Source organism: Nyctibius grandis, chromosome 1, assembly GCF_013368605.1.
Source record: "Nyctibius grandis isolate bNycGra1 chromosome 1, bNycGra1.pri, whole genome shotgun sequence".
Lineage (NCBI taxonomy): Eukaryota > Metazoa > Chordata > Aves > Nyctibiiformes > Nyctibiidae > Nyctibius > Nyctibius grandis.
This window is the reverse complement of record NC_090658.1, coordinates 120,803,392-120,815,969: the sequence shown is the minus strand read 5'-3', so window position 1 is coordinate 120,815,969 and position 12,578 is coordinate 120,803,392. Positions and strand designations below refer to the sequence as shown.

At 35.8% G+C, this 12,578-nt stretch overlaps 1 protein-coding gene across 2 annotated transcripts in view; it reads left to right on the top strand.

The window, feature by feature from the left end:
• The window catches only part of SMC6 (structural maintenance of chromosomes 6), a 36,987-nt gene that overhangs the window by 12,879 nt on the left and 11,530 nt on the right, over positions 1-12,578 (top strand). For both annotated transcript variants that reach the window (XM_068424441.1, XM_068424512.1), the window contains exons 13-21: positions 208-296; positions 798-962; positions 1,962-2,140; positions 3,097-3,298; positions 3,447-3,561; positions 5,591-5,751; positions 7,899-8,034; positions 8,950-9,030; positions 10,919-11,089. In XM_068424441.1, the coding sequence (XP_068280542.1) occupies positions 208-296; positions 798-962; positions 1,962-2,140; positions 3,097-3,298; positions 3,447-3,561; positions 5,591-5,751; positions 7,899-8,034; positions 8,950-9,030; positions 10,919-11,089 (1,299 nt within the window). The remainder of the gene's footprint in view (positions 1-207; positions 297-797; positions 963-1,961; positions 2,141-3,096; positions 3,299-3,446; positions 3,562-5,590; positions 5,752-7,898; positions 8,035-8,949; positions 9,031-10,918; positions 11,090-12,578) is intronic.

Below are 12,578 nucleotides of genomic sequence, written 5' to 3'. Positions count from 1 at the left end.
TAGGGTTTATAGCAGTGTTAAGCTTAGGTCAAAATAAATATGATTCAAGTTAACTGTGTTATTCCTTCTTTTTCACATTCTTGAAATTCAAGTTATGTTTATCTGTTTTGATGCAGTTTAGTGGTTTTTTTACTCAAAACTATAGTTCTTTTTGAAATTATTTATTGCTTCTATTTATTAAACTGCTGTATCCTGTTTCCTTCATAGGTAGTTTATAATCGTCTCAAAACTGAGTTAAAACGTCTGGGAAAAGACGATGAACAGCTACGTAAACGAATTGAAGAACTGAAAAGCAGGTAAATACAAATATAGTGATTACGGTGTATGTTTATTAAGGTATAGGTATGCAGGGAACGAGCTCTTCTGATTAGTGAGAACGTCTGCAGTAACAGAAAATTATTTATTTAAACTTTAGCAGGGTGCAGTTAAATATTTAAATATTTCTGATCCTGCTTCTTTGAATACCAAGATTTTGACTAGAAGATGATGAGGTAATTGGACAGAAAAAAAGCTTTTTTTTGTTGGTGATAATATACATTTTCTAGCTTCCATGGTGTTGCAAAACAAATACACCTGAAACTAAATGTAATAGGAATGTAACTGAGGAGAGTTATGTGTGATTACAAGTTAAAACGAAACATTGGTATTTATGCTTTGTAGATCTCGTAAATGCAAAGAATCTCAAATACAACTTTCTGATGCATAAATCTTTTGTATGATAGAGGTAATAAAACAAAGTTCATGCACTTACAAATCGTCAGTGTGGTTTTAAAATATTGAAGTATGATCTTTTCTAGTGCTAATCAGGTTTCAGAGCCTGAAAAATTGGAAAGACAAAGGAAAATTGCACACTTAAGGGGACAGTTAAAGGCATTCCATGATGAAGAAATGATGATTGGTCAACAGGTGGATCAGTTTCAGCAGGCTATATATAAGTGTAAGGAAGAACATGCTAGAATTAGGTAAGCTATGCTTTTTGAATGTAACTGTTTTCCTTGTTTCAAGTTATAAGAGGTCCCTTCCTATGTACCTGCATTCCCTGAGATATTAGGCTTCAGTTTATATTTTTTTTTTCCTAGTTTATCTTAGGACTTGCTAAACTTTTGTCTTTGGCACAATGTGACTTAATTTAGAAACTTTTGGAAAATTAAGAAAACTGTTTTGTCATTAAAGGTGAAAGGTATTACTAATTTAAAGCCTAATATAAATCCATACTGTCACTTTAATGCACTTCTTTCTTCCTCCCTCCATCTGTCCCTTATTCTTTTATCATCCTATGGGCAGACTATGATTTAAATTTTTTCATGTTGTTTAATACACTAGTACATCCTGATATGATGTCAGAAGATATATAACATGATATAAGGAAATAGGTACATTTAGGGGTAATTATTGTATCTATAGTTACAGGCAAATTTATAAAGACTTTGAAGCAAGTGGTTCAAATACCACTTTAGGCCATACCCAAACTAGAAAAGCAAAGCACTCTGGCTTTGATTTGGAAACCTGAACTTGAACAATGATTACCAGAGGGAATTATGGTGATGTTGTCATTAATTGTCTTAGAAATTTGAGAATTGTTGCTTATTACACTCAGTGTATTAATTCAAAAGTCTTTTATCAATTATTGTAACCAACAGTTACTTTGTGTTCTATTGAAGACCTTTGTAGAAGACAGTGAAATTGAAGCATGTAATTAGAAATAAATTTATTATAAATTTTTAGAAATAAGTCTTGTAAAACTGTTGCAAAGTAGTAATTTTCTTTCTTGCTTCTGTCTCATATCTCTTGAAACTATAAAAATATTGTTGCATGTGTGTAGGTAGCTGTACATTGAAGTATTGAGGTCTTGATGCACTGTCTGATTAGTACTTGAAAAATGAGACTTTATAATTATTTTAATCAAATTAAGGCTTCCTAAGCTGTTGCTACTGAAAAAAAAAAAAAATCCATTCTCTTAGGAGAGAAGACTGTGATGCAAAACAAGCACTGGATGCCAAGCAGAAACAGCTGAGAGAGTTGAAAGATAGTAAAACAAATACCTTGAAAAGATTTGGACCACATATGCCAGCATTTCTTGAAGCAGTTGAAACAGCCTATAGGCAAGGGCGCTTTAAACACAAACCTGTCGGACCTTTAGGTAAGAGTGACTGCTGAAAAAGATGGTCTTTAGAGTATTTCCTCATGAGATTTATTGCATGGCTGCTAATGTAAACAGTGATCTTTTAGAATACTACTTGTACTTTAAGGAGCTTCAGATATATCTTTCTTTACTTTCAATGCACTGCCCTGACTCCCCCACGCCCTCTAAGCATCAGACTGCTGTGCTTTGGCTGCTCGTTCCTTAGTGGATTGCACTGTCCAGCTCTTGGACAGATTTTGTTCAAAATGCCCAATGGCTGACTTGTGGGCTTGTCAAACTTGAGATGCTTTGCATGGAGCAACTCAGACAGAACCAATTGAGATTTTCTATGAAAGTTTGGTTTCACTAGTTTTCTTACAAGCTCTGACAGTGAATGCTTTTTTCAGTTTGTGAATGGGAGTAATGGCTTCAGCGTATTCTGGACGTTAGTGTAAAGGCCATGTACTTAAGTACTTGGCATTTACTGCAGGGTAACAATGTGCAAGCACACATGCTACTGAAAACAGGCGATACAATGGAAATCTTCATGTTTGTTTAACTTGCAGCAGAGATGTTCCTCTGCCTTCACCCTTAAAGCATTAAATTGTTGATAAGCAATCTTTGCCTTGATAGACTTCTGCTAAGCTGCCATAAAATTGGTACCTTAATGGAAGTTAGTAGTGACCTGTCAAAGATCTTGGGAGAAAATGTAGGCCTCTGAATATGTATAGATGGTCTCTATAGGAAGTGAAATCATATGTCTGTGTTTTCAGGGTAGCTTGTGTGTTGTGGAGTTTTTTATCTTTTAGTTAACTACTTTATTTTTTTTTTCTTCTTGTAAGAAAGGTTCATTTCAGACTCAAAAAAAACCCCACGTAACACAACAAAACAAAAACCTGGAGTGGTAAAAATGCACTACTGGATGTTTTGTTAGGAGCACAGCTCCTAAAGCCTTGTCTCTTCTGTTTATTTAGGTGCTTTCATTCATCTGAAAGATGCTGAACTGACCTTGGCTGTTGAATGTTGTTTAAAGAGCCTAGTTCAGGCATTTTGCTGTGATAATCACAGTGATGAAAAAACTCTTCAGCTACTGATGTCAAAATATTATCCGCATGGATTTAGACCTCAAATAATTGTAAATAAATTTCAGGATAAAGTTTATGATGTTAGACACAGGTAAGTTATGTTTTCAATTCTATTGCTTAGCCTTGATGGTTCAAATTATTATTAATTGAAAAGCACTATTTGTATTATTTTTTTTTTTTTTTTTTTAAAGAATCTCATGTGAGCTTTATGAATAGTGATTTTTCCTTCTTTTCTTCAGAGGAGTTCATCATCCAGAATTCCCATCAGTTCTCACAGCACTGGAAATAGATCATGCAATGGTTGCCAACTGTTTGATCGACGTGAGGAGTATAGAAACAGTCCTGCTGATTAAAGTAAGGCTCTACACTCCCTATTGGTCTTTAAAGAAAAGCACTTTCTCTTGTATGGAGCATATACGATACCTTCACTGATAGTGTCTGTAATGGACAAAAGAGGTAGAGTGTTGGGGTTTTTTTTTTGTTGTTTTTTGGCCCATCCAAGGAGAGGGGAGGACCCTGATGGCTGAGTAGACCCCGGCTGTATCGGTTATCAGTGTTATAGTGCAGTACACACAACTCGTAAGCTTCCACCGGAGGGCTCCCAGTAAGGCCCTCTTGGCATTCAATAAATGGTCAGTATCCCACTTCAAACACTACTTTCTGTCATGGGCGAGACAGAGTAAACTGACAACCCATAGTGGATTGAGATACTGGGATTTAATTAAGAATCAGCAAGGTTAGAGCTTTTACTCTCATTTCCACACACTTGCTTGTTTCCCTGCCCCCCCACCCCCCAACACTTCCTTCGTAGGTCTCAACTTCTGTCCCCAGCAGGGAGATCACTGCTGGTCCAGGAAGGTCAGGCAGAAAATCTTACCGGTTCCTGCTGTGCAGCTGCTCACAGGTACCTGTTTGGGCTGTTACTGGCCGAGGTCCCTGGGTATTCCCTGGGATTTGTCTCTACAGATCTCTCCCTACGTGTTCCCAGGATCTTCCCTGTTTGTTTCTGGGATGTTCACGACCACCTTTCTGGGCCTCTAAGTAGTCTAGTTTCCCAGTGTAAATAGTCCATGTACCTGTGACCAGCCTCCAAAATGCTGTCTCTGTCTCATGTCTCTCTATTAATTGGTGGGTTCAGGATATGTCAGTTCTGTGTAGTCTGGGTGTTACTAAAATCTGCAGTCAACCCCTACCAGTTGTACCTAGGGACTGGTAGTTAGGTACTAGTTATAGCTGTAGCAGGCTTGTACTTGAGAGTTCAAAAGTTCCCTTTCGGATGTTCAACCACCCACTCTTACATGAAATTATCAGCTGCCTGTTAGCATTCACAGCCTAATTTATTTTTCACCTACCACAACAACCAAAGCCCCTTTGGACTCTGTAGTGTTAAAGCATTTGAGATGAGAGACTGCAAAGAAACATGGTTGTGGATAGAGTCTGGTAAAATAAAAAATTAGCAATTACCAGTTATTAAGTAGGATTTGAGTGAAGTAACTAGCAACTGGTGTTGAAGTAAGTTTACACACTATTTTGATGAGAATCTATTTTTTGATCACCATAAAAACATGTTAATGAACTGTTTTCTGCCATTATGGGATTTCTGATCTTAACTGATTTTTGACTTTCTGTTACTACTGAAGATACCAGCTCCAGCAGTTAAGATTACAGGTAAAATGTTCAAAGATTAAAAATAAGATGTATATCTTTTTATTTAAAGAAAGCAGGGTATTCTATGAACAGCAGAACTAATGATACTTACTTTTTGTGGATTTTGTTTTTCTCCAAAACCCCTTGTCCCAGTTTGTCCTCTGACATTCCTACTGGAAAAGAGGCAGATTATGGTCTGTCTAGTGCAGAACTGACTGACTAGCAAGCGTGGCTGTTACTGAGCGGGATATGTAACAGCTGAACTTTCTAGGCCTTTTCTCATGCCAGGAATACTAGTTTTGTTCTTCCCCCTCTGCCTTACCTAACCATTGATTTTCATAATGTTGTTATCTTTGAGCCCTACCCGAAAAATTTCAGCTGAATCTGAAACAAATTGAACGGGTATTGTGTGGAAGAGATGATACTTGTGAATGGATAACATGATTGCTTTCGACAAAAGCACTTGTGACCACTTAGTCTGGCACTGGCAATGTGTTTTTTACCAGCACGTTTCCCCAAACTTTAATTGAATATGGTTTGATGTACTTCACAGCTTTCTTTGGAAGATTGTTTCCTGTATGTGCACTCCACTTTTGTTAACTAAATATACCTGTGCGTGGTGACCTTTTGGTTAGTGACTTTTCTCCCATGGCAAATATTCTAGACAAGTTTTAAGTTTGTATCTTTAATTATTTTTGCTTTTCTGTTGGTATGATAAGGCTATTGTATTTTGCAGAGTAGCCGTAAAGCTCGTGAAGTAATGCAGCTTAATCGGCCCCCAAAAAATTGTAGAGAAGCTTTCACGGCTGAAGGCGATCAAGTCTTTGAAAGACGATACTACTCTTCTGATTACGTCAGACCCAAGTTCCTAAGCAAAGATGTTGAAGCAGAAATAAGGTTAGCATCTTGTAATGTTGTGTTGGTAAAAATGCACTTGTTGACATGAATAGTGGAACTGCATATTTGTCTATTTGCATGTACGCTACTCTCCAGTCTCTCCATTTTCTTTGAGATTTATGCTTCCTTTCTGAGAATTCTTGCAAACCTCTTTATTTCAATGCCTTTCTGTGGTAGGTACAATTCTGAATGGTACCTAGATATTTTTCAGCTTGTGGCATGTACATCTTGCCCAGCAAGTAGGGATTTGCTGGGCTGGGTACTCCAGGAGATCTAGCTACCCTCCTTTTTATTATGGTTGCTGAAAAAAGAGTATGGAGTTGACAGGAGTAAAAGCTGTTTCTCTGAAAATCCCATACCTGAACAGTGGTATCGCAGTTTACTGCAGATGAAGCCTAATTATTCAAACCAAAATTACATTGTCACGTGTAGTCCTACTGGCTCAGAGGACTGGAGCATCTCTCTTATGAGGAGAGGCTGAGAGAGCTGGGTCTGTTCAGCTTGCAGAAGAGAGGACTGAGAGGGGATCTTATCAACACTTACAAATACCTTAGGGGGGTGTCAAGATGATGGGGCTAGGCTCTTCTCAGTGGTGCCCAGTGACAGGACAAGGGGCAATGGGCACAAGCTGAAACATGGGAAGTTCCATCTGAATATGAGGAGGAACTTCTTTACTTTGAGGGTGACAGAGCACTGGAACAGCATGCCCAGGGAGTTTGTGGAGTCTCCTTCTCTGGAGATATTCAAAACCCGCCTGGACCCTGTGCAATGTGCTCTGGGTGAACCTGCTTTGGCAGGGGGTTGGACTAGATGATCTCCAGAGGTCCCTTCCAACCCTTAACCATTCTGTGATTCTGTGGTTTCAAACTTCGCATCTGTGTTTTCTCAGGCTTTTGACTTCACTCATGGTAGGTGTCTCTGATAAACTTGACTTCCCCTCCCCTCATTTTATTTTTTAATTATATTTTTTTCTCATTACTTTCAAAATAGTATGCTAAAAAGCCAAACATGTTTCGAAGTTTAAAAACTTAAACTGTCACCAAGCAAATTGGTGACAATAGAATACTTTTATTTCGAGGCTCAGATTATATTTCAGACATATTAAGTAAATAATTTTATTATTAAAAGCTGATAGTGTAGACTGAATTGAATGTTAAAAATTTATTTCTGCAAACTCAAAAGTTTTGAATATGTCAGTTAAATGTACATTGTTCATGTCAGTATGTAATGAACTTCACTCAAAGATTATCTTAACTTTCAAAGTGTTATAGGCATTTCCTTACCAATATTGCTAAGGGGGAATGATGTAGGCCAGTTAAAAAGGAAAAATGTCTTCCCCTCCTCCCCTCTCTTCAGAACTTAGCCTAAAGCAATGACACATTCATCTGGAATAGTATATGCAATTTATTAAACACTGACTGAGGTATCAGACTTAACCAGTCCCTTTGATGCATCTATAGCAAAAGTTGGAATAAACATTTGCATTAAGTTGTGTTTTGTTTGTTTGTTTGTTTTTTTACAGTAGTATTAGCAGAGCTTCAGCTTCCTTTTGCAGGGATGAAAGACTCTTTGCCATCTGTAAATAATAATAAAAAATAGTTTTGTTTTGCATTTCAAATAGTTTTACCACAAACTGAAAGAATTAGTTGTGGAAATCTCTGGACATGACCTCCTTTGTAGAAGGAAAAGTATGAGACTATATAATTTTTCACATCTCTCTTAATGTATTTTGTCTCTGACTGGGAGTGTTTTGTCCTAGTCAAAGTACTTGTTTTCTCTCAACATGCAGTAGTATTTTTAGAAGTAACACCCCGATTTAATTCAAGCATTTGGCCTGTTTGCAAAAATTACTAACAGAGGTTACAGATGGTTCAAATTGCATGCATGGTTTATCTGCTAGGCATTGAACTAGAACCATCAAACAGCTACCTGCTGGTTATTAACTGAGTTCTGCTGTAGAGCTTTGGTGTTTCTTTATTGATTGTTCAAACCATGCAATGCATAACAAACTTCAGATTTTTGGGGGGAGGGGTGGTTGCTTTTTTACCCTTTGTCTTGTCATGCATTTAATTTTGTGTATTTGTGTTGTGTGTAATAAATAATAGCTGTGTAATATATAATATCACAATATCACTTGTTTTATAAAGTCACTTGGAGAAAGAAATTGAAAACAAAAAGGCACAGATGACAGTATCTCAGCAATGTTTATGTTCCATTGAAAATGAGATTAGGCAGAATGAAGATCATCTTCATGGTCATCGACGACACCAAAAAGAACTACAGGTAAAATAGGTACAAAGTTAATTTTTAGAAACTGGTCAGTCTTTCCCTATTTCATTTTGACTTCTGCAATATATTTTGAGTGGATGATAGTTTTTAATGTTTATCCTTACTTTTGTTGTTTGCTTTTATGTTGTTTACTTTTGTAGTATGCTTTCATTGTTTAGGACAGAACGACAGAGGTCACATCGATCCTAGCATATGCTATTGTTTCTGTATGGTATCTTTTTTTTTCCCCCCTTCTTGTGCTAAATCTCACAAATTTCTACTGCTGCTTCTGGTGCAAATAGCAAGCTGTTGCAAGTTTCTTTTCCCTGCTTCCCCCTCCTTTATTTCTGTTGAGCCTTGCCTCTTCGTTCCCAGAATCTTGTTTCTCTTCATGCTCTTCATTTATATTCTTAACCTATTTTAATATGCTGCATATTTCACCTTTACATTTTCTTAATTTTAATTTCTTTATAAACCATTTTACGACTATTAGTCTTCTTTCTTTGTTTTCCATCACTTCTAGGTAGGATATACATTTATGGTGGCCAATGATATTACAGTTAGGCAGTGCAAGATAATACATACTACATAAGGTTATATTCAGTAAATTACAAATAAGAACGAGCAAAAACCTGGCATGTGGACTCAAATTGCTGCAGATAAATATTTGAAGGAAAAATAAAACGTATTTTATTCATTTGTCATGTTGAATGGAAATACAATAATAACTTAATGATTTAAAGTGCATGTGACTTTCAGAACAAGTTATATATTACAAAAATTGATTCCATAAGTAACTGGGAAGAGTTCTGTCTTTTTGTAGGCACTAATGAAACTAAAAGACAAGTATCTTGCTTTCTGTGTTGACTTAAATGACCAAATGTGAACTTTATATAAGCTTAAGAATATTTATTTTCTTTTTCTTTTCAGATAAAAATAAGAACAACAAATGCAGAAATAGCAGATCTTGAAAATATGGAAGAACACCAGTCAGTGGACATCCGTACATTAGTAAGAATAGATTATCAAATTGTATCTAATAAGGATGTGGAATAATATCTTTTAATGTTGGCAGTGTTTTAAAATAAGCAAATACTGTAGATTTTCAACTAGTGTACAAGTTGGATAAATAGCGAAGAATGCAACATTTTGGCATAATTGTAGACATTCTGTAATGGCACGATTTTATTTATTTTTGGTGTTTTTGTTTGGTTGGGGTTTTTACTTGTTTGTTTTTTTTTCTTCTGCCCTTTTTCAAACCAATAGCACTGCAGGTTTATGGAAGGCAAGGTGGTGTTGTAAAGGGATATTCCATTCATTTTCTTTCCTCATTCCTGACCTGCAGTGCTGTAAAATTCTGGTTAGGGAGAAGCAATGCTGTAGGTTTGGAGGTCAGAAGTGGCACCATCAAAGCATAGGTAAAGGTCACTCTGGAGCATAATTAATGTTACAGCACTGCCGCTCTGCCCTGAATGCACAGTTTCTTGCTTTGCTGTAGCTTCACCATGCAGAAGTTTTAAAGTTCATATATCACCGTAGGGATGGATCATGGTAGTGTGATGGTTTCTTCAAAGTTCTTATTCTTATCCGCATGGTCTTAAAATGTACACATAGTAGTTTAAGAACAGAAAAAAAAGTTTGATAATCTGTTGTGATTTGTATGATGGTGGCCATGCATTTCAACTGTTACCCTGTAATAATCTAAGGTATAGATGGCCAAGATTTAAATTCTGAGAATTGTACTGATAGATGTTAATAATAATCCTGACTGTAGTTGTTTCAGTTTAATTCCATGACAGTTTTCCCACTATTTTATCTGGAATCAGCGAGAGACTTAAGTTGCCCGGAATTTTTTTTTTTGTTACTTCTGATGTTGGCACAAACTTACCCTTTTTCAGTAGTCTGTCTTGCAGTGTGTGTGCACACGTGTGTGTTAGTAAATGTTTCAAGATTTACTCAAAAAGTAAGAAATCAGTACAGATTCTGTAAGCTCTTGTAGGGTTTTGCTTTTTCATATAATCGTGGTCTATTAGTTTTAAAAAAAGTATATTCTTTATCCTTTTGGGAGATGGAAAAATATTCTATTCCCTTTCTGTAGGAGAATATCTTCCTGTTTGAAAATTATTGGACACTTGCTTTTTGAACATCAAAATTTTTACCATTACTTCTGATAATGGTCTTATGCAACTGGTAGATTTATATATTTGCTTCTCTTATTACTTTCTTGGATTTTTGCTGGTTTTGTTTTCTGTGCTTTCTGGCCACTACTATGTATTGATTGCTGTTCTTTCACTTGGTATTTGTCTTTCATTGCTGCCTTAATTTCACAATTGTCTGATTGTGAAAAAGAATCTTAACAATACAAAGTTTCATTTACATATTTTTCTCAGGTTTTGGAATATTTGTCTTTTTAAATCAGAAATTATGTATGATGATAATTCATTAGCAATGGTATAATTGTCTAGGGAACAGTGATGATCCACTTAATCTTCCTGTATTCCTTTGTATACTGCATGTATATACTCTGACACAGATCCAGAGGGAAGTTACCTTGTTCTTTTGCTTAAAAAACTACTGTAGCAAAATATTTTCATGGCTAAGTCTTCACAAAATCCTATCCCCTTTAGTCTTTTCATCACAACTCCCAAATAAAGTCCCCTTAATTTTCAGTCAGATAATTAGGAAATTCCCTTTTTCTTTTGGTCTCCTACAAGATCTGTCAGTCTCTTCTTTTGGACTTTAGTGGCAACTACGTTGAGCTGTTAATATTCTTATTAGAGTAATAGAGTATTGCATGTAATCTTGTACCCCGATAGCGATAATAAAATAAAAATCTTGTACAGTAATTGAGTAAATGTATGTCTTCTTTATTATTCTTCACTGTAATATATTTTGACAGGAAGATGAAGCTAAAGAAAATAAGGGTAAGATGGAATCTGTTAAAAAAGACATGCAGGAACAAAGCAGAAAAATGGAAGAACTGAAAAGTATTCTTCAGGTAGCTGAAAAAAAATTTGAAGAAATGAAAGAAAAAGTTCATCAAGTAGAAGAAATTGCTGGTCCAATTAAGGTAGCAATAATTTCATATTGTATTTTTAATTCATTCCCTTTGTGTGGCAAGGGGGATGAGGTTAAAAGGAGGCAGGAGAAAAGAGTATGCTCCTTCCTGATATACTTAAGGTCTACCTATGAAAATGGAGATAGAGCATTCCATCTGGAGCATGTCAGGAAATAAGCTTGGCAATATTTTGATGATGATGTTGATTGTTAAGTGTAGTTGCTATAGTGTTTTATGTTTCCAGAGAGTTTGTTTCCAGGTATTTTTAGTCATGGGCTGAAAAGGAAGGAGAAGTAGTTTCCTTGACTTTCCTTTTTAGTGCATCCCATTTGTTGTTTTGGCTTATTTGTTTGGTTCTGATAAGGCCTGGCTAAAAATGTTCATAACCGGTCAGTTTTCAAAATAGCATTTGAAGTTCTATATGAAATGGTTATTATATTATAAAGTTGCATAATCACAGAAGGTACCAATGCACAGTTTTAATTATTCAAGACTGCAGAAGACACCTGGAAATCGCAGGGAAGTAGCAAGACTTAAGATAAATAGCAGAGTGATGACATGCAAAATTTGATGTTGGCAAATGGAAGGCAACCTCTTGTTGGCAAGAAGAATTAATGGTTTGAAAATGGAAATAAGTGTCCAGCATGTTTAGAGTATTGTGAACTTGTAGAAGGATAGAATGAGGACAAACTTAGAAAGATCAATATAGGAATCTCTTATATGCCTTACTTAAATTGTGTATTGCTATGTGCTGAGCCCAAATTAAAAAAGCAAGAGCAAACAAAAGATGAAGGAAACAGGTAAGGAAAATAACTGATAAATATATTAGTTATAATGTATCTAATACGAAAATTCTAAAGTTATGTTCTATTTAAAAAGCAGAACTGTGTAAGGAAAGATAGTAGATTTATTCAGAGTATTAGAACATTATTGCTAGTCATTAAGCAATAGAGGACAACTCTTAAATTCCTGAAAGGATTTTAGATTAGATGTACTGCTGTGTGTTCTACAAGTTGTTCAATGAACTGTTGACGCATAGCAAGTTGTGGCGTTAAGGCAGGATTAGAAAAAGGTAAGAGCATCCATTATTGTTGGTGACTGTTGGTTTTCTTGTTTGTTATTTTGGTTTTGGGTTTTTTTGCATGTTTTTGTTGTTTTTTTTGTTTGGTTTGGGGTTGTTTATTTTTGTTTTTTTAAGGTAAGCCATCTAGTTGACAGGGAAGAGGGAGAAAACTGTCGTCTAATTTATGTCATTCCTTATACCTCTTTGCTTCTCTGGAAAGATATGATATCACTTCAACTGTATCAACACTAATGTAGTACAGAAGTTGCTATAGGCTATGTCATATTACAGGTATTGCAGGACACTGAATTTTCATGCAGAAATGCAGTTGTGGATGATGTCACACAGGCATCAGAAGTTCCGACTAGAATGTAGTGTACAAAATAAATGTAGTTTTTGGAGGTTTAGAGAAAGGATGGCTTTTTTTCAAAGATTAAA